The sequence below is a fragment of the Conger conger genome, chromosome 3, assembly GCF_963514075.1.
Source record: "Conger conger chromosome 3, fConCon1.1, whole genome shotgun sequence".
Lineage (NCBI taxonomy): Eukaryota > Metazoa > Chordata > Actinopteri > Anguilliformes > Congridae > Conger > Conger conger.
The window spans coordinates 16,475,507-16,494,713 of NC_083762.1; the positions used below are offsets into that span (position 1 = coordinate 16,475,507).

Here is a 19,207-nt window from a genome sequence, read left to right on the forward strand (position 1 = left end):
AAACCCAAGGTAGGGGTTTTGAGTAGGGCAGGAGCTAAGGGGGTATGACAGGGAAAGCTTTCCTGGGTCCTAGGAGTGTGTGTCTGTGTGTCTCAGACCTGGGTCAAATATGTAATTGTTTTGGTTCCAATACTTTTCTATGCTCTACTGAGCTTGTCTGGTGTATTGGAACCTATGAAATACTCTCAAAAAGTGCAAACCACAGTTTCTGGTCCTCTCAGGATAAATTGAGCACAGAAAAGTATTTGAATCCAAAATAATTACATATATGTCCCAGGTCTGGAGTGTATGTATGTGTCCATTTGATAGGGAACGGTTCCATGGATTGGGACAACTGAAGTCAGGAATTTAGCTAATTAATGCTTTACATCTTTATTTCAGTGGGAGTACAATCAGTTTGAAGTTCAGAAATGTTTAGAAAAAATTACCAAATCAAACCAAAATCTTATTAAACAACAAGAAACTATCTGAAAAGCGGAAAGAGAAGAAAGAACGATTTCACGATTCATCGACTAATCTTCCAATTCGTCTTCCAAACGTAAGGCTTCAAAGTAGTCCGTTGTTCCCTCCAGCACAGCATTTTGACAGAAGATGGGCGGGTGAAAGAAGTGCGGGTTGTCAATGCCGAGCATAATGTTGTAATAGCTGGAAATTCAAATAAAACCGCCGTTAGCCACGTACAAAACAGCAAGACATACAGACAGTACCACTGACATCTCTTCTTTCTCGGGAAATGAGACTTACCAAAAGTCAACGGATGTGCCTTTATCTCAGACTTTTGAATTCATATTTGTCTGTCGTTCCTGAAGTTGTAGACGTCTTGGTATGGTAGTTACAGTCTTGGCCTATCTACCTCGCGTCCTGGACTAATGTTCATGGACTTATAACCGATCATATATGAATTGTACCTGACGTGTTTGACTGTTTGTTCTATGAACTTGACATGCAATGTTTTGTACGTCTGCTCAGTAAAAATGTACGGTAATGTAGTGATGTATTCTAACCTGGTGGTTATGCGTAACAAGTGACAAACGAAAGCACAGACTTACCTGAGCATCACCCATCCTGTCGAGTCTGTGTGGTACATAGAAGTGACAGGAAGGCAGCCAATTCCAGTGAAGACACTCATGTACTTGGCTGTTGGACACAGTCAGACAGACAGATTTGCAGTCAGACGTAAAGACAAATGTTGCATGAAGGCTGGCGTGATTGCCGAATCTTATCATCCAAATCAAGGCAATTATTATTTCAGTCAGACAACTCACGGTGAATTAAGCAATCTTTATTGAGGTTTCATGTACATTAAATGCAAACTTTGGCATTTCTTCCTGCCAGCCCATACAATGGGGAAAGTACTACCACCAGGGTTCTTGATGCAAAACCATCCTGAAAGGCATGATTTCAGGAATAAATATAATTGCAGACTTTAGAGAATTTGTATAGCGCTTTTTACAGAAAGCTCACAAAGATGTTTTAAAAACCAGATGTGTTAACCCCCAGATAGCAAGCCCATGAGGTAAATAAAATAAATAAATAAAAATTCCCAGTGGGATGAAAAGCATCGCCGATGATCAGAAGTCTCAGGAGGAACCTGGCTATAGAGGGGGAGCCCATCCTCCGCTGGCTGGGCTGTTATTTTCAGATAGTTGTGATTCAGGGAAAAAGTGAAAAATGTTCAGAGAAAAAAAACCTACCCTGCTGAAAAAAACACCTCCAGCTAGGCTTTGAAACAGCTCCCAGCTTGACATGATTTGACCAACTCGAGCTATGATTTAAAACAGCTCAGAAAATCAACCTGCACTAGCTGGTCAACCAGCTCATGCCCAGATACACCAGCTTATGAACAGCTTGACCAGCTCAATTTTCAAGTCGAGCTGCTATAGCTGGGTTTTACAGGTGGGTACTGACAGCCCAATGCACTCCTCTGACTCGACCATCACTGTCTATGAGCGCTCCATCGCCCTTACCATTGAACTCTCTGTCCTCTCCCATCCAGGTGTTCACCAGTAGACCCTGTCCGAACGCAGAAGCGCTTCCCAAAATGGTCTGGCCCGCCAAGAAGGCGTCACGTGGCACCTCCAGCGGCTGGAATGGCACTCTCAGCCCCATCTTCTTGCAGCTGAGTCTCGACCAGTTGATTTTGTACATGACTTTCTTTAAAGTAAAGTTTTTCACTTTGAGATCAGCTGGTGTCATATAGATTGAACACTGAACAGTTTCACTGCACAAAATGAAATTGAGATCTCTTTTCTTGTCATTAAATTTTTCCCCAAAGGATTTGTTTTGAATTTGAACATCAAAATACACTAAGATTTAAAGATAAGCAGTTTGAATATGTAAGTACAAAAATACTTATTTCCTAACACTGTGCACCAGATAGTGAAAGGGTGACAGTATATGCATTGTATACAATGTCAGCAATGTATTGCACTATTATTATTAATATAATAACAATCATAGAATAGAATAACATTGCACTGCTATTGTTGCACTCTACTACTATTTGCAGCACTGGGTCAGATGCTACTCCCATTTCGTTGTCCTAGTACTTGTACTATGCGCAGTTACAGTGAAGTTGATTCTGATTCTGACAATGAAGTGTACGTTGAAAACATGGCTGTGGCTCTGTGCCATTGGTGTTACCTCGTTGAAGAGCATCAGCAGGTCCGTGCTGATGGTCTTGTTTTGGTACGAACCCATCTGATGGAACCGCACTTTCTTCCCCAGGGCATCGTAGCGGTATTTCCCGTTGACCATCAGGTCCCCCCTGGCGTCCATCTGCAGGACAGACACAGCATGCACTGTAGCTCACATAAAAGCAGGGCTGCAGTGTACAATAACAGGTAGGGAACTCATGACTGAAAGGTTGCAGGTTCAAGTCCTTCGAGTCGTGCCCTTGAGCTAGGTCCCTTCATCTGGTTTTGCTTCACTATGTTTCCAGCTATGTAAATGGATACTGGGTAATCCATTTTTAACATGATTTCATTGGAAATATTAAATTACAAAATTACATTTTGTAAAGAAGCGCCGTGTTTTGTTTTTAGTTTAGGGTACATTTTTATGTAGTATATGATGAGAAACAGTTTCAGTTCAATCTGCAGTTTTGCATTCTGGCTGTGAATTATAATTACAATTACAAATAATTAGAATTCCAAATTGACCCAAACACTTGCCACATTGTTTGGAACACTACCTCACAGTATGTGAGTCACCACTGATGGATCTATACTGTTCTAATGCTCTGAAGAGATATTAAACAATATGTGCAAGCCCTGGACACCGGAAAAGAAATATGCACAGAACTTACCGTAGAGAAGCTTCCAACCAGAAGAGCTGGAGATGCTAAATTTATAACGACAAACAGTTTTTGTTAGGTTTGAATAAAACATTTTTTTCTGACTCCAAAAAAATAAGCTGCAAGAGTGGCCCCCAAATAGTGCACATTGTTGTGTCCATGTCATAAACACAAATGACAGTATCTAAGCTGACGCAATTAAAACATTAGCAACGTAAAAAAATTAGCAACTAATAAGCAATGAAACTGTATTAATCCTATTAAAGACATAGAATTATGCTGAGCCTGCCTGTTCTTCCATTGAACGCATTTTTACTTTCTGTTGGTTTCTTGGAGAAATGCCGTTAAAGGCCAGTTACTGTAACGCTGCTAAACGATGGATGTGTTTCTTACTGCAGGGCCGCGGTTTCTGAGCCCAGGTGCTCCCGGCTAGGCACAGGCAGAGGAACGGCAGTACGAAGGCCTTCATGGCGTCGGACGGCAGGAGACAGACACGCTCGTGAGAAAACCAGGGTCGCTGCTTACCACTCTCACTCTGACCTGCACTTATATGTGCTACAGAGCTCCAGGTTCGTCCAGATCCAAAGTTCCAGTTCCAGGTTTTTTTTTTTTCTATAGGTTTGTCTGTTGTGTAAGAGCACTTGTTTTTGGCCTGTAGGTGAGACGTGCTATGGGGAGTGTACAGGGATGAACTGTGGATCTGTGGATAATCAGAGGGGTTGATAAATTTAACTAAAAACATTTCATGTGCACCCCCTTCCAAATATGTTTACACTTTTCAGACCTAAAACTACTGGCTTGTATTGTTTTACAATACAGAATATAAAACACTAAAAAGTCACTAGTCCTGCTGGAAAATGATATATATGACTAGGGAACACAGATAATCAGTCTACGTATTTCCACCATATTGGTGAGCTTATCAAGTGGTGTGAAGACAGTGTCCTTTTTATTAACAAAAGTATTGCTATTCACCATAATTCCTGTCACTATTTTCCACCTGTTTTGATTAACGATAAGCCTGTTCAAGCAGTAAAGGAGTTTAAATATTTAGGAACCTTTATAGCCAACACAGAATAAGTTTCTTAAAAAGCAATGCAGCGCTTATATCTATTCAGGAAATTGGATTCTTACGATATAAGCAGGAACATTTTAGAGACTGTTTCCAGACGTTGAAAGTGTTTGAACTTTTAACATGTGTACATGGTATGGGCACCTGGGGTCTAAGAACAAAAATAGACTGTCCAGAATTACAAACATGGCCAGTTAAATTATTGGGAAAAAGCAGAAACAATTGGGATGTATATACAATATGAAGGTGAAACAAAAAGCCAGACAAATTGTGTCTGATTCTGTTCGTCCCCTTTTTTAAGAATTTACTAAACTGCCCTCGGGGAGCCGCTATCGAGCCGCTGTGGTAACCAAGAATATTTATAAAAAGTCTTTCACACCAAATGCAATAACTTTCGTAAACATAATTTACACCAGAACCATGTCTGTTATTTTTGTCTGTACTGTGCATGTGATGCTATTTACTACTGTATGTATTGTGATTTATTTATTAATTCATATGATGTGTTTCAACTGTTGACAATAAAGATTATTATTATAGGTTACTGCGGCACAGAGACAATGCATTTAACATTTAAAAACATTTACAGGGCTAGAGTATGTGCCATTGAGCAAAGACACAGACATTTGAGCATTCTGTCTCGTAATAAGACTTAAGACCTCATTTCTTTTCTCTCAAGTAGAAATATTAACTTGTTTCAAGTTTGTTCGCTTGACAAATAACATTTTCTTATTTCATAAGCAACTCTTGAATTGAGCCAAACTGTCTTACCTAATTGGCAATAGTAAAATCAGTAACATTTTAAGTCTCAATATAAGATTAAAATACTTGTAATTTATTTTTAGTTTTTCTGCAGTGCATCATAAGTAAAATAAAAAAACTTGGGAACTTTCTAGTCTTTCCCAGCTGTGGAAAATGGAAAATTACACACGAAGAGAATGTGTGTTCATGGGGCCCAGACACATCCCTTCCTTATCTAAAGCCTCTATATGCAGAGTTAAAAACACTACACCAATAACCCTGGAGAGGAACGTGACAGCTTACACTGACTCACGCTGAGAACCAACCCAACGGGCTTACCAACCCCATATCAGGCTCTTTTGTAACTACGGGATACTGTTATGGTAAAATGGTTAAAGTGAAATCAACTCTTACACTGAATACATGTTTGTCCTGTGTGGAATATGGACTACATGTAAACACTGTTACTCTACACGCCATGCATCGACACATCCTGGAGCTACAGACGCGTCACAATGCCTTTCTAAACGGTTTATTATTTCCCCCCTCATCTGGACTTAAATATCCCAGTTTAGTATACAATCTAACTGTAACGTCCAACCCATTTGTCATAATGGAATCTTTAACACATTTCTGTTATATCCATCCACCATTACACCAGCCAGGGGGATGGGCCCCCCCCTCTATAGCCGGGTTCCTCTTGAGACTTCTTCCACATCGGGGAGGTTTTTTCTCAGCACTGACTGAGAGTTTTTCTCCCCACTAGAGTTTTTTTTTTTTTTCCTCACTTGCTATTTTGGGGGTTCAGGTCTGGCTTTCTCCTTTCTGTTGTTCTGTAAAGCGTCTTTGTGACAGTCTTCTGTAAAAAGCGCCATCCAAATAAAACCGAATTTAACTGAATAGGGTTTGCTTTTACAGTCCCCTAAGTACTAAGTATTTACCGGGAAAATAAAGTTGGAACAATAGTAAATAATTGAGTAATTACCACTGGTAAAAAGATGGAAACACAAAGAAACTAAACTGAAATTCTCCTCTATTACTGATCAATTCAAGTGATTATCTGAGTCAGGAATAATTATAATTTGTTATTTAGCTTATGCTTTTATCCAGTCACCCCTGGAGCAAAGTGGAGTTAAGGGCCTTGCTCAAGGGCCAAACAGTGACACAGATCTTATTGTGGCTACACCAGGTGGCCCCCCCTTATGAAAGTAGTTATCAAAGGTTTAGATTTGGTTATAGCTGGAGGGTAATTGTGTAGAAAATTAGACTGCTTACATAATAGAGGTGTTTCCAAGAAGGTATTACCTAAATGTAATACCAAATTACATTACCAAAATGTACCTTTAATACTACAAGAGAGTCACTTTAAATGGTGTGTTTATGAGTGTTTCAGATTTAATTTCTTTATATTTACCTTTTTTTGCCTGTGGTTGCCCAATAATTATAAAGATAAAAAATATATTTTTACTATGTATTTACCTGGTAAATACCTAGTTGTTAGGGGACTGAAATAAAGAATTACCAACCATTTTACTGTGTACAACCGTGAGTAAACAAGCCAAAAACCAGACATGGTGGGCATATCATTCTCCCTTCCTCATATGCAGTAATGTTTAAACTGTCTCTGACCAAATCTTTTTAGTTCTGGCAATCTGAGACTGTGTTGTAGACACAGTATTCTGTGTGTGTGTGTGTGTGTGTGTGTGTGTGTGTGTGTGTGTGTGTGTGTGCGTGTGCATGCATGTGTGTGCGTGTGTGTGATACACTAACATTTTCATCTATGTCAACTGATTCATGTAGCCAAAGGTCTTTGACATTGTCTCTGTTCTGTGTATTAGTTTGTAAAATAACTGTGTGTGAATGTGTTGTGATTGTCCATATTGAAGTTATTATATACATTTTATCAGTTGAGCAATGCAAGCGCAGATCAGACATCACACATTCTTGCGTTTTCATTTGTATTTCATTCATTTCAATTGTCTAATTTTCGTAGAATCGGTGATTGATTATCAGTAGTGTATGCCATGAGAGTATGTTTGTGTCTTCCAGGAGGTGCAGTAGCAGGTAAAACCTGGAATGGAAGACCGGAATAGAACTGTCATGCTGTTTGTCATGTTGTACTGATAAGGTATCAGTCTTGTGATTTAGGGAGGTGTGTTTCCACTTACAATGGAAAATTTGTAGTTAAAAGAGAATTCACTCATTTCTGATCACCATTTGCTCTTGAAATACAATAGTCTATTGATACATGACTGAAAAAGCTGAAACAATTGGGATGTATATACAAGACGAAGGTGAAACAAAAAGCCAGACAAATTGTGTCTGATTCTGTTCGTCCCCTTTTTTAAGAATTTACTAAACTGCCCTCGGGGAGACGCTATCGAGCCGCTGCGGTAACCAAGAATATTTATAAAAAGTCTTTCACACCAAATGCAATAACTTTGTTAAATTTGTTAACATCATTTACACCAGAACCATGACTGTTATTTTTGTCTGTACTGTGCATGTGGTGCTATGTACTACTGTATGTACTGTGATTTACTTATTAATTCATTGTGATGTGTTTCAACTGTTGACAATAAAGATTATTATTATAGGTTACTGCGGCACAGAGACAATGCATTTTACATTACATTACATTACATTATTGGCATTTGGCAGACGCGCTTATCCAGAGCGACGTACAACAAAGTGCATACCCATAACCAGGGATAAGTTCGCTGAAAGACCCTAGAGGGAAGTACAATTTCAATTGCTACCTGTACAACAAAGATAAGGACGAGGGCCTTTTTTTTTTTTTTTTGAGAACAAACAAACAAACAAACAGAGCAAAAGTGACCAAAGTTAACTATCCAAACACTGCTTACCTAGCCAACTAAAAATACTGATACACAAAGCAAGTCACAGAGACAACAATTAAGGTTCACAGGGAGGTAGGGAGGGATGGGGAGAGGTGCTGCTTGAAGAGGTGTGTCTTCAGCTTGCGCTTGAAGGTGGGGAGAGATTCTACAGTTCTGACCTCAACGGGGAGTTCGTTCCACCACCGTGGAGCCAGAACAGACAGTAGTCGTGAGCGTGATGTGGAGGTTCGGAGAGGGGGAGGTGCCAAGCGGCCTGTGGAGGCTGAACGAAGAGGTCTGGCAGGGGTGTAGGGTCTGATGATTTTTTTGTAGATAAGCTGGGGAAGACCCTTTAACTGCTTGGAAGGCTAGCACCAATGTTTTGAATTTGATGCGAGCCATGACAGGCAGCCAGTGGAAGGAAGTAAGCAGGGGGGTGACGTGTGAGTATTTGGGAAGGTTGAAGACCAGACGAGCTGCTGCATTCTGGATGAGTTGGAGGGGTCTGATGGCAGACGCTGGAAGGCCAGCCAAGAGGGAATTGCAGTAGTCTAGGCGGGACAGAACCATCGCTTGGACCAGGAGCTGGGTCGAGTAGGGGGTGAGAAAGGGGCGGATTCTCCGTATGTTGTATAGGAAGAACCTGCATGACCGGGTCACCGCCACAATGTTCTCGGAGAGGGACAGTCTGTTGTCCATCACCACGCCGAGGTTCCTTGCACTGGGTGACGGCGTGAGTGTGGTATCCCCGAGGGAAATGGAGAGATCCAGATGGGGAGAGGTTTTAGCAGGGATGAATATCATTTCAGTCTTGCCTGGGTTGAGCTTTAGATGGTGGTTGTCCATCCAGCTCTGGATGTCCCTCAGGCAAGCAGAGATACGGTCTGAAACCTGTGTATCAGATGGCGGGAACGAGACAAAGAGTTGGGTATCGTCCGCGTAGCAGTGGTAGGATAGCCCATGTGCAGTGATCACAGGGCCAAGGGAGCGAGTGTAAAGAGAAAAAAGAAGCGGGCCTAGGACTGAGCCCTGGGGAACTCCTGTGGCGAGGGGCCGAGGTGTCGATACCGAACCAGCCCAGGCAACCTGGAAGGAGCGACCAGAGAGGTAGGACTCAATCCAGTCCAGGGCTGTGCCACAGATGCCTGTTGCTGACAGGGCAGACAGGAGGATGGAGTGATTCACAGCGTCGAAGGCAGCAGAGAGATCTAGAAGAATGAGGACAGAGGAGAGGGAGGCTGCTCGTGCGGCATGGAGTGACTCACTGACGGAGAGGAGCGCAGTCTCTGTCGAGTGGCCCGATCTGAAGCCAGACTGATGGGGGTCTAGCAGGTTGTTGTTAGAAAAGAAAGAAGAAAGTTGAGTAGAAGCGGCTCATTCAATAGTTTTAGAAAGGAAAGGAAGAAGAGATACCGGGCGGTAGTTCTGGATGATGGAGGGATCCAGAGTAGGTTTTTTTAGCAGCGGAGTGATGTGGGCCCTCTTGGAGGATGCCGGAAAACAGCCGGAAGACAGGGAGAAGTTGACAAGGGAGGTGACAAATGGGAGAATGTCAGGTGTGATAGTTTGGAGAAGAGAAGAGGGGATAGGGTCAAGGGCACAGGTTGTAGGGCGGTGGCAGAGCAGGAGTTGAGAAACATCAGAGTCTGTAAGGGGGGAGAAAGTGGAAAAGGAAGGGATGGGCCTAGAGGGGGGGAAGGGCACAGTGAGGGGGGCGGTGGTTGTAAAGGATCTACGGATGACTGTGACCTTCTCATCGAAGAAATCAGCAAAGTACATTTAAATACATTTACAGGGCTAGCGTATGTGCCATTGAGCAAAGACACAGATATTTGAGCATTTCTGTCTCGTAATAAAACTTAAGACCTAATTTTTTTTTCTCTCAAGTAGAAATATTAACTTGTTTCAAGTTTGTTTGCTTGACAAATGACATTTTCTTATTTCATAAGCAACTCTTGAATTGAGCCAAACTACCTTACCTAATTGGCAATAGTAAAATAAATAACATTTTAAGTCTCAATATAAGATTAAAATACTTGTAATTTATTTTTAGTTTTTCTGCAGTGCATCATAAGTAAAATAAAAAAAACTTGGGAACTTTCTAGTCTTTTCCCAGCTGTGGAAAATGGAAAATTACACACGAAGAGAATGTGTGTTCATGGGGCCCAGACACATCCCTTCCTTATCTAAAGCCTCTATATGTAGAGTTAAAAACACTACACCAATAACCCTGGAGAGGAACGTGACAGCTTACACTGACACACGCTGAGAACCAACCCAACGGGCTTACCATCCCCATATCAGGCTCTTTTGTAACTACGGGATACTGTTATGGTAAAATGGTTAAAGTGAAATCAACTCTTACACTGAGTACATGTTTGTCCTGTGTGGAATATGGACTCATGTAAACACTGTTACTCTACACGCCATGCATTGACACATCCTGGAGCTACAGACGCGTCACAATGCCTTTCTAAACGGTTTATTATTTCCCCCCTCATCTGGACTTAAATATCCCAGTTAAATATACAATCTAACTGTAACGTCCAACCCATTTGTCATAATGGAATCTTTAACACATTTCTGTTATATCCATCCACCATTACACCAGCCAGGGGGATGGGCTCCCCCCTCTATAGCCGGGTTCCTCTTGAGACTTCTTCCACATCGGGGAGGTTTTTTCTCAGCACTGACTGGGAGTTTTTCTCCCCACTAGAGTTTTTTTTTTTTTTTTTTTCTCACTTGCTATTTTGGGGGTTCAGGTCTGGCTTTCTCCTTTCTGTTGTTCTGTAAAGCGTCTTTGTGACAGTCTTCTGTAAAAAGCGCCATCCAAATAAAACCGAATTGAACTGAATAGGGTTTGCTTTTACAGTCCCCTAAGTACTAAGTATTTACCAGGAAAATAATATTGTAACAATAGTACATAATTGAGTAATTACCACTGGTAAAAAGATGGAAACACAAAGAAACTAAACTGAAATTCTCCTCTATTACTGATCAATTCAAGTGATTATCTGAGTCAGGAATAATTATAATTTGTTATTTAGCTTATGCTTTTATCCAGTCACCCCTGGAGCAAAGTGGAGTTAAGGGCCTTGCTCAAGGGCCAAACAGTGACACAGATCTTATTGTTGCTACACCAGGTGCCCCCCCCCCCCCCCCCCCCCCCCCCCTTATGAAAGTAGTTATCAAAGGTTTAGATTTGGTTATAGCTGGAGGGTAATTGTGTAGAAAATTAGACTGCTTACATAATAGAGGTGTTTCCAAGAAGGTATTGCCTAAATGTAATACCAAATTACATTACCAAAATGTACCTTTAATACTACAAGATAGTCACTTTAAATGGTGGGTTTATGAGTGTTTCAGATTTAGTTTCTTTATATTTACCTTTTTTCGCCTGTGGTTGCCCAATAATAATAAAGATAAAAAATATATTTTTACTATGTATTCACCTGGTAAATACCTAGTTGTTAGGTGACTGAAATAAAGAATTACCAACCATTTTACTGTGTACAACCGTGAGTAAACAAGCCAAAAACCAGACATGGTGGGCATATCATTCTCCCTTCCTCATATGCAGTAATTTTTAAACTGTGTCTCTGACCAAATCTTTTTAGTTCTGGCAATCTGAGACTGTGTTGTAGACACAGTATTCTGTGTGTGTGTGTGTGTGTGTGTGTGTGCGTGTGCATGCATGTGTGTGCGTGTGTGTGCGTGTGTGTGATACACTAACATTTTCATCTCTGTCAACTGATTCATGTAGCCAAAGGTCTTTGACATTGTCTCTGTTCTGTGTATTAGTTTGTAAAATAACTGTGTGTGAATGTGTTGTGATTGTCCATATTGAAGTTATTATATACATTTTATCAGTTGAGCAATGCAAGCGCAGATCAGACATCACATTCCTGCATTTTCATTTGTAGTCATTGTGTAATTGTCTAATTTTCGTAGAATCGGTGATTGATTATCAGTAGTGTATGCCATGAGAGCATGTTTGTGTCTTCCAGGAGGTGCAGTAGCAGGTAAAACCTGGAATGGAAGACTGGAATAGAACTGTCATGCTGTTTGTCATGTTGTACTGATAAGATATCAGTCTTGTGATTTAGGGAGGTGTGTTTCCACTCACAATGGAAAATTTGTAGTTAAAAGAGAATTCACTCATTTCTGATCACCATATGCTCTTGAAATACAATAGTATATTGTCACATGACTGATTAATAGTACAGCACGGGTCATATGCCATGTCGGTGGAAATATGTGTATATGTGTATGTCCAGGTGTTTAAAGCAGGATTGCAGACTGTGGTAAGCTGACACCTGGTATTGTTGAGTTTGTAGCAGACAATTTAAAAAACATTGCCATCTAGTGGCTAGAACCTGCAACTTCAATTAATTGACTGCAACCTGGGGAAGAAGTTAGAGGAGGGGATTTTGGCTATATTAACTTATATTATTATTATTATTATTATTATTATTTTTAAATTCTGTCCATTGTGAATATCCTGCAGGTCCATTGAATTGTCTGCATTGTTTGTGGTTAGAATTTCCCCCGATTTATCAATCCGTATGAATTGATACAAATGTTTGACCCACATCTAAATTATTGCATTTATTTACATGTAAATAAAGCTGAAAACCAGAACTAGAGAGACGTGTACGTAACAACGTCGCTTGGCCTCTGGTCTCTCGCAGTTAAATGCTATAAGCAAAATGCTCCAGTAAGCTTCCCTCGGCGCTAGGGCCCCAGCCAGCCTGCTCAAATCAGTGTGAGAGTACAGGGCAAGCACTTGGAACGGCTGTTCAAAATTCGCAGTCAGAAATCCTCAACTGTAGAGCTGCCAGCACGGAACGGGCAGATGGATCACATTTTTAGACAACTTATACTCCGGTTTCGTTCCGTGATATTTCCTCTGCATTTAGTGAACAAGAATAAGCCTCATTCCCTCTGGCACCTATTGAGAGAATGTGTATTTCACGCGCAATTTATGGATGCTCCTGAAATGACCACAACCGCAGCGGAGACGGCGTAAATCTGCGCAGATGTATCCGACTGATAGAGCCGTTAATCTTAATTAGCATTAAAGAGCCAGGTATTCACAGTCCGTTTGCTTCGGTAGAGGGGGAGCTTGCCGGTTTGAGGTCAACAGAACGCAGAGTCTGCAGTCTTGGTGGGATCGGGCTCCTTTTGTGCGGTCTTGTCCGCACGCCCGGCTACCCTTTAAGACGATATTTATGACCACCCCCGTCCCTCCCCCCCTTTACCAAATTGCTCTTTAAGCAGCGTCGGCTCGATCTGTCCTATACTTACTTTTCAATGTGTGGCATCAGCCTTTTGCACTTGCGTTTGCGTTAACACACGGTCACACTAGCGCGCCTTTTCAAGGGCACAGGGAACCAGTTTGCCCGAGTCGCCATGAAATTGAGGGCCCAAAAACCACATGCCTGATTGAACAAAAAAAGCAGAAAGGTACTTTCCTTCCCTCAGTGACTACTGGAAGGCCACTGGTTCAGCTCAGCCAACCGCAGATGACGTGTAGATACTTCTTCGCAGGCTGGGTTTATTTAATGTATTTTTTATCAAATCTGTATCTATGTTTCTGAGCTAGCTAGTTTGCTAATCTGTTAATCAAAAGTTTTCTAAAAACTTGCCTTCCTGGCTTCGCTGAGGGAAGGAAAGTACCTGGGATAGAACCACAGGCAAGAGGTCAGAAGAAGATGGTTATGGGCAACAGCAAGAGTCAATTTTACTTTGAAATTTTACTTTGTGAAACAGGGAGGGGGATAATATTTTAGGAAAATCAATAATTGTGTGAGAAACAGATGTGCAGAGTGAAAACTGTTTCATATTTTAACCATGTAATTTGCAGGTATGCAGGAGGTTCTCTGTCTCCAAAGCTTTCAGTCTCAACAGAACAATAGTTATCATTCGTCCAGGTTCAGAAAGCCTCGCTCCACTCATTACTGACTTACATTTCCTGAATCTGGTGGCTAGCTACCTGGTGTTATGTCCAAGCCTTTGGGTAATTAACTGCTTGAATTGATCACTTAAGTGCTGAGTAACAACAAATGCCTACACACCCTGCAGTTTTTAAAATCCCACTCCCTAAACATCTGGTAAATCTATGTATTTTGGGAAATGGTAAGTAGCTAGCAAGCATTGTTTTTGAACATAGAGAGTTGGGCCAGCATATGGAGAACTATGTGCGGTGGGCTAACACACGGCAGACTATGTTTTTTCAACTCGCCAATGATTTGTACTCAAGAAAGCAGACAAACTGGATGTAAAATTGCCATTTCTTTATATCCAACCACTTGGTGGTGCTATAACTTGCTGAATTTACGATATTTAAATGATCATAACTGCTGCCAGATTTGACCTAGAGACTCGAAGATAACCTCAAAGATCCTGCTCCTCCGGAAAAGAAACTGTGCACACTCACTCAACATTTACACTTAAAATGTGTTATTTATTATTAATTTCACTGTGGAGCCACAGCACAAAACGTTCTCACAACATTGCTGCCATGTAGTGCCAATGTCATAACATTGACAAAATATTCCAGTAACATTGTGAGAACCTTATGTGTGAGCCGGGTTGATGGTGAGTGCATCAGTCTAGGGAGAGCCCTCTGCCCGACGGAACAGGAGGTCTCTCTCCCTGGTTGAGGTTCAGGTTTGATGAAACTACATGGTGTGACAAAGTGCCAAAAAACTTACAACACTGGTCACTGGGGTGGTACCCCATAGGCCCGTAAAAATATACCCTCATTTGTACCTTTTGTGCTTGGAAAAATGTACTTATTAGTACCCAAGTTATATTATTGTACCCATCTTTGTACATTTGGGGAATTTGTTTCGTAAAGAACAAAAATGTACCCACACTGTGCCTTTATTTCAGTCAATATCTCGCAATGTCTCAGACACATTCGCACACATGACAGGATCTCACAAGACAGCTGTACCAAAACCTTTTTCAGCCTCCATGGTGGCACCAGACAGGTCCTAAAACAAAATTCATATTAAAATCAACAGTCAACCACAGAGGTCACAAACCCAGTGTTTCTGAACAGCACGTGTCCATATGAAGCTCTGGACACAGAAAACCGCTGCGGACAAATCTGGCAAGCTGGTTCTAAACAGGGCAGAACTCACTGCTGTGTCACACAGGTCAAAGGTCGAACCCAGGAAAATTCTGCTGCCGGTTATATCTGTATTTTGAAAGTTATTATTGTTTTTATTTTTTTCAAATGCTTCTTAAATGATCGTAGTGTGTGTGTGTGTGTCCCCATATATACAGGATTCAAAGCTGTTTTAACTAAATTAACGCATGTAAAATAAACTTACATATGAAATGGCTTAAATATGAATGTTTATATATGATGATTATAAAATATCTTGGACTGGCTTCACAACGCTCTTGACCTTGGTCTTAAAATTGAAATTACTGTGAAAATTATTTTTCTGGAAAACCTCTGAATATATCAGCACAGCTGCTGCGACACATCGACTGGAGGGCAAAACAACCGCAGGAATTATCCAAACGAAATATTTTGAGAATAAATCAATATAAAACTAAGCATAAAATGTCTGCTGTGCAGTGCATGTATATTTCCCAAGCAACATCAATCAAGGGTAAAATAAAGCTCAATGCTTTATAAGCGTCTCTAGGGGAAATGTGCATGTTTGTTGAATAGGGTTGTGTCATTTGTCCAACATTCATTAACTGAAACACAGTAATACGGCACTGGTCAAGCAAGAGAAAAATCGTCTCTTTCAGCTGTTCAACAGATGTATTAGCGCACACAAGGTTGAGAAGATGACCCGTATAAAACAACGCGGGACACATGTTTCTGATTGTAAGAGTGCCATACAAAACACAGAGAGGTGCACATAAACCCTGATAGCTATCGCTGTGGTAGAGTGGGGAAACGTCGTCTCTGCTGATGGACTCCAGATGAGCCTTTCAGACTCTGCAGAGCTGTGTGGCTTCAACAGCCTACACCCTACCCCTCACTGATCTGACCCCAACACAAATCCTCTGTCTGTGCTTAGTACCCCGTCTGCCACTCAATTGCCCCACCACAACATTAATACCCCTGTCCTTACTGCCCCATCTCACACTGCTGCCCCGTCACCACCTTGTTACCCCTAATCTTGCCTGTCCCTGCCCTTACTGCACCACCTGCATCACCACATAATTACCCCTAATCTCATCGCCCCCCCGACCACCACTTCAATATCCATCTTACACTATCCCTCCCAAATTACTGTCCTCTTTTACCCCCACATGTACTGCCATGGTCTCAACCCCCCTACCCCCCAACTCACACTCACACACACACACACACAAACACACACTCACTCACTCACTCACTCACATACACACACACACTCACATTCACAGTCACACACACACTCACTCATACACACATACACACACACACACACACACTCTCTCTCTCTCTCTCTCTCTCTCTCTCTCACATACACACACACACACACTCACATACATACTTCATTGCCCTCCCTCATATAGTGCATTCTGATGTATGAAATTGTACAGGAATAGAGGTACATTTTTCACACAGCTGTGTAAATATTTGCCTGTGTCGGACACTTTGCTTAAACAGCAGCAGTCAGCAGGAGTGGGATTTTTCCTGATGTTCCCACCCGGTCTAGGGTCAGACTGTGACAGGAGAACGGATCGGGAAACAGAGTGTGAAATGGGGAATGAACTCTGCAGACTGAGGAGTAACCACTGGAATGGCCGATCAGGGCCAAACAGGAAAGTGGATCAGAGATAATCAGCCAAATTGCCAAGATGGACACCTGACTCCCAGGTAAAGGGAGGGTGGAAAACCAGCAGTTCTCAGCCCCGGGAGGACTGCGAGTTGCTGATCCCTGAAGTAGGGCACTCTTGTCTTACGTCTAAGCCAGGGGTGCACAGCAAGGGCCGATCCACTTCAGAATTTTGCGCCAACTTTTGCTCTTAATTATTTTATTATTTAAATCGCATCTTGATCTAAGCACCGGCTACAGCCACAGACTGCAAGTGCATCCCAATGATACTGTTCCCCATTACAGGAGTGAACCAGTATAGTTTATAGAGTTGTCAGAAAACTAGAACTAAGGCAATTGGTTGGAACAAAAAATGTGCAACCGTGGTTCAAGCTGAGCCAGTGGCTTGATTTCTCATGACACGCATACCACTTCACAAGGAGACGCTCCACTAGCCTCCGATTCTCTGGCTACCTGCAACAATCTAATCTGGCCCTACAAGCTTTGTAATCATTGTATGCTTTCACATAAAATCTGAACTAAGATAAGGAGTCGACAAAAGCAATAGAGTCAAGACCAATCTCTGTCTCCTAAAAATGATTTAACGTGACTGGGTTTTGGTTATAATTAAAGCCGCTTGCAAAGGCAATTCCACCACAATTAGCTGCAGCCGCATCAAGAAGGAATCGGATGGGAGATCCTTGCTTATGTTCACATGCTCGTTAATGACAGATAGACAATCAAAGGCCGTTTCAGACTGCTTAGCAGTCTTAAAGCAAAGTTCTTAGACAGCCCTATTTAACAGACGGCTAGTCGACATGCTACAGCTTGTCTAAACATGGCCTGCTAGAAAAGCTTGAGCTGGTCAAACCATGGAGCTGGTCTGAACTGGTCACCGGCTACCAGCTGTTTCAAAACCTAGCTTGAGCTGTTTTTATTCAACAGGGTGAATACCAATACAAGTGATTCTTTTGGCCTTTAAGGGTGCTCGTTCAACTCCAAAAGGTATTCTCTGCTGGGGGACCTATGAATAGAAAGTAACACCACCCCCCCACCAAAATAAATATTAAACACCACAAAAAAACAAACAAACAAACAAACAAGCAAACAAGATAGTAATTCTCACCTTGTTCCAGATAAAGCAGATACCGTCCAGGCAGTTTCTGTTCTGCATCCTCTCTTCCTCCAACTGACACCCTGTACACCGGCAGTCACATGATCCAAACTCAGCAGTCACATGACACAGATCATGTGACATAAAAATGGGTTCAGAGTGGGGAGGAAAAAAGCACTTGATAGATATGACGACATTATATTAAAATGGTATGAATAAAGATTTATTTTTTTATATGAACAGGTGGTTTGATTTTTTTTTTCTTACAAGTATTTATGACAAAACTCGTTCTAGCATATTCCAAGGATGGAAATGAAAACAAAAAAGGGATTTATTATTGCTGAATGTTCAAATTAAAAACACTTTCACCGAGTGGAATACGTTTCAGTTGTTGATTTTTAAACCATGCACCCATCTACCTGGACCTCAGCAACATGCAGCAGTGGGGAGGACAAGCAAGGAGGGAAAACAAAATGGCCGACGGAAGAGAATCTAATGGGGGGGGGGGGGGGGGAGGAAGGGGGGGGGGTCACATTTAAACTAACTAGAGAAGCACACTCCCTTTCACTGGAATCATTCAAATGACTCAAATACAGAAGAATTAAGAGGAGAAAAACAAAACCAAACAAAAAACTCTTTAACAAATAAACAAAACCGAACAGGACTTCTGAAATCTGAGCAGTGAAAGACGTTTTTTTTTGTTCTAATATACTTATAAAACTGTGCCTTTGACGAAGCCGTAAGTATACTCTTAATCTTCTTATTTTTATAATGTCTGAATAACTCAAGACTTGTCTTTATAACCAACTTGAATTGGAAACGGGTAACAACACATGTTTAGAGTAATTGCTATCATAGAACTTCTTAACCTGTATTGTATAAAAACAATGCAATGCCAAAATATGCTCACCCAACAGTTATTTTTCACTGACAAACAAACAAACAAAAATATAAATTAATAAAAAACCTTGAAATTTAAGGACGGTAGATTTTAAATCCAGTTAATCTCTGCATACTTTTTTAACCACTGGCAACTACTGGTCAGTGCCAAAATTATTCATTGTGAAAAAGCTTTATCAACACATGAAATGCACTTATATTAACTGTTCACTCTGAGCCTGTCTACAACATATCAGGACAAAAATAAAGATCTGAGCTCAGGAACCTGTACTAACTAAGTATCAGGGACTTCCTTATGCAGAAAAGGTTAAATAATAATGAACACGTGCCCTTATTGTTTCCATTAATAATAATAATAATAACAACAACAACAACAACAACAATAATAATAACAATAACAAAAAGAATAATTGTAATGTTAATGCAGTAATTGGTTGATAATTGGTTAATCTCTTTAAATAAAAGGTT

At 41.2% G+C, this 19,207-nt stretch overlaps 1 protein-coding gene across 1 annotated transcript; it reads right to left on the reverse strand.

Moving 5' to 3' along the window:
- Positions 1-347: 347 nt before the first annotated feature.
- LOC133124983 (ependymin-like) lies at positions 348-17,909 on the reverse strand. The gene is made up of 5 exons (XM_061236623.1): positions 17,852-17,909; positions 2,644-2,778; positions 1,968-2,154; positions 1,050-1,137; positions 348-645 (listed from the first exon to the last, which is right to left on the reverse strand). Exons 1-5 carry the CDS (start codon positions 17,897-17,899, stop codon positions 513-515), a joined length of 591 nt encoding a protein of 196 aa, XP_061092607.1. The 5' UTR covers positions 17,900-17,909; the 3' UTR covers positions 348-512.
- Between the last annotated feature and the right edge of the window lie 1,298 nt (positions 17,910-19,207).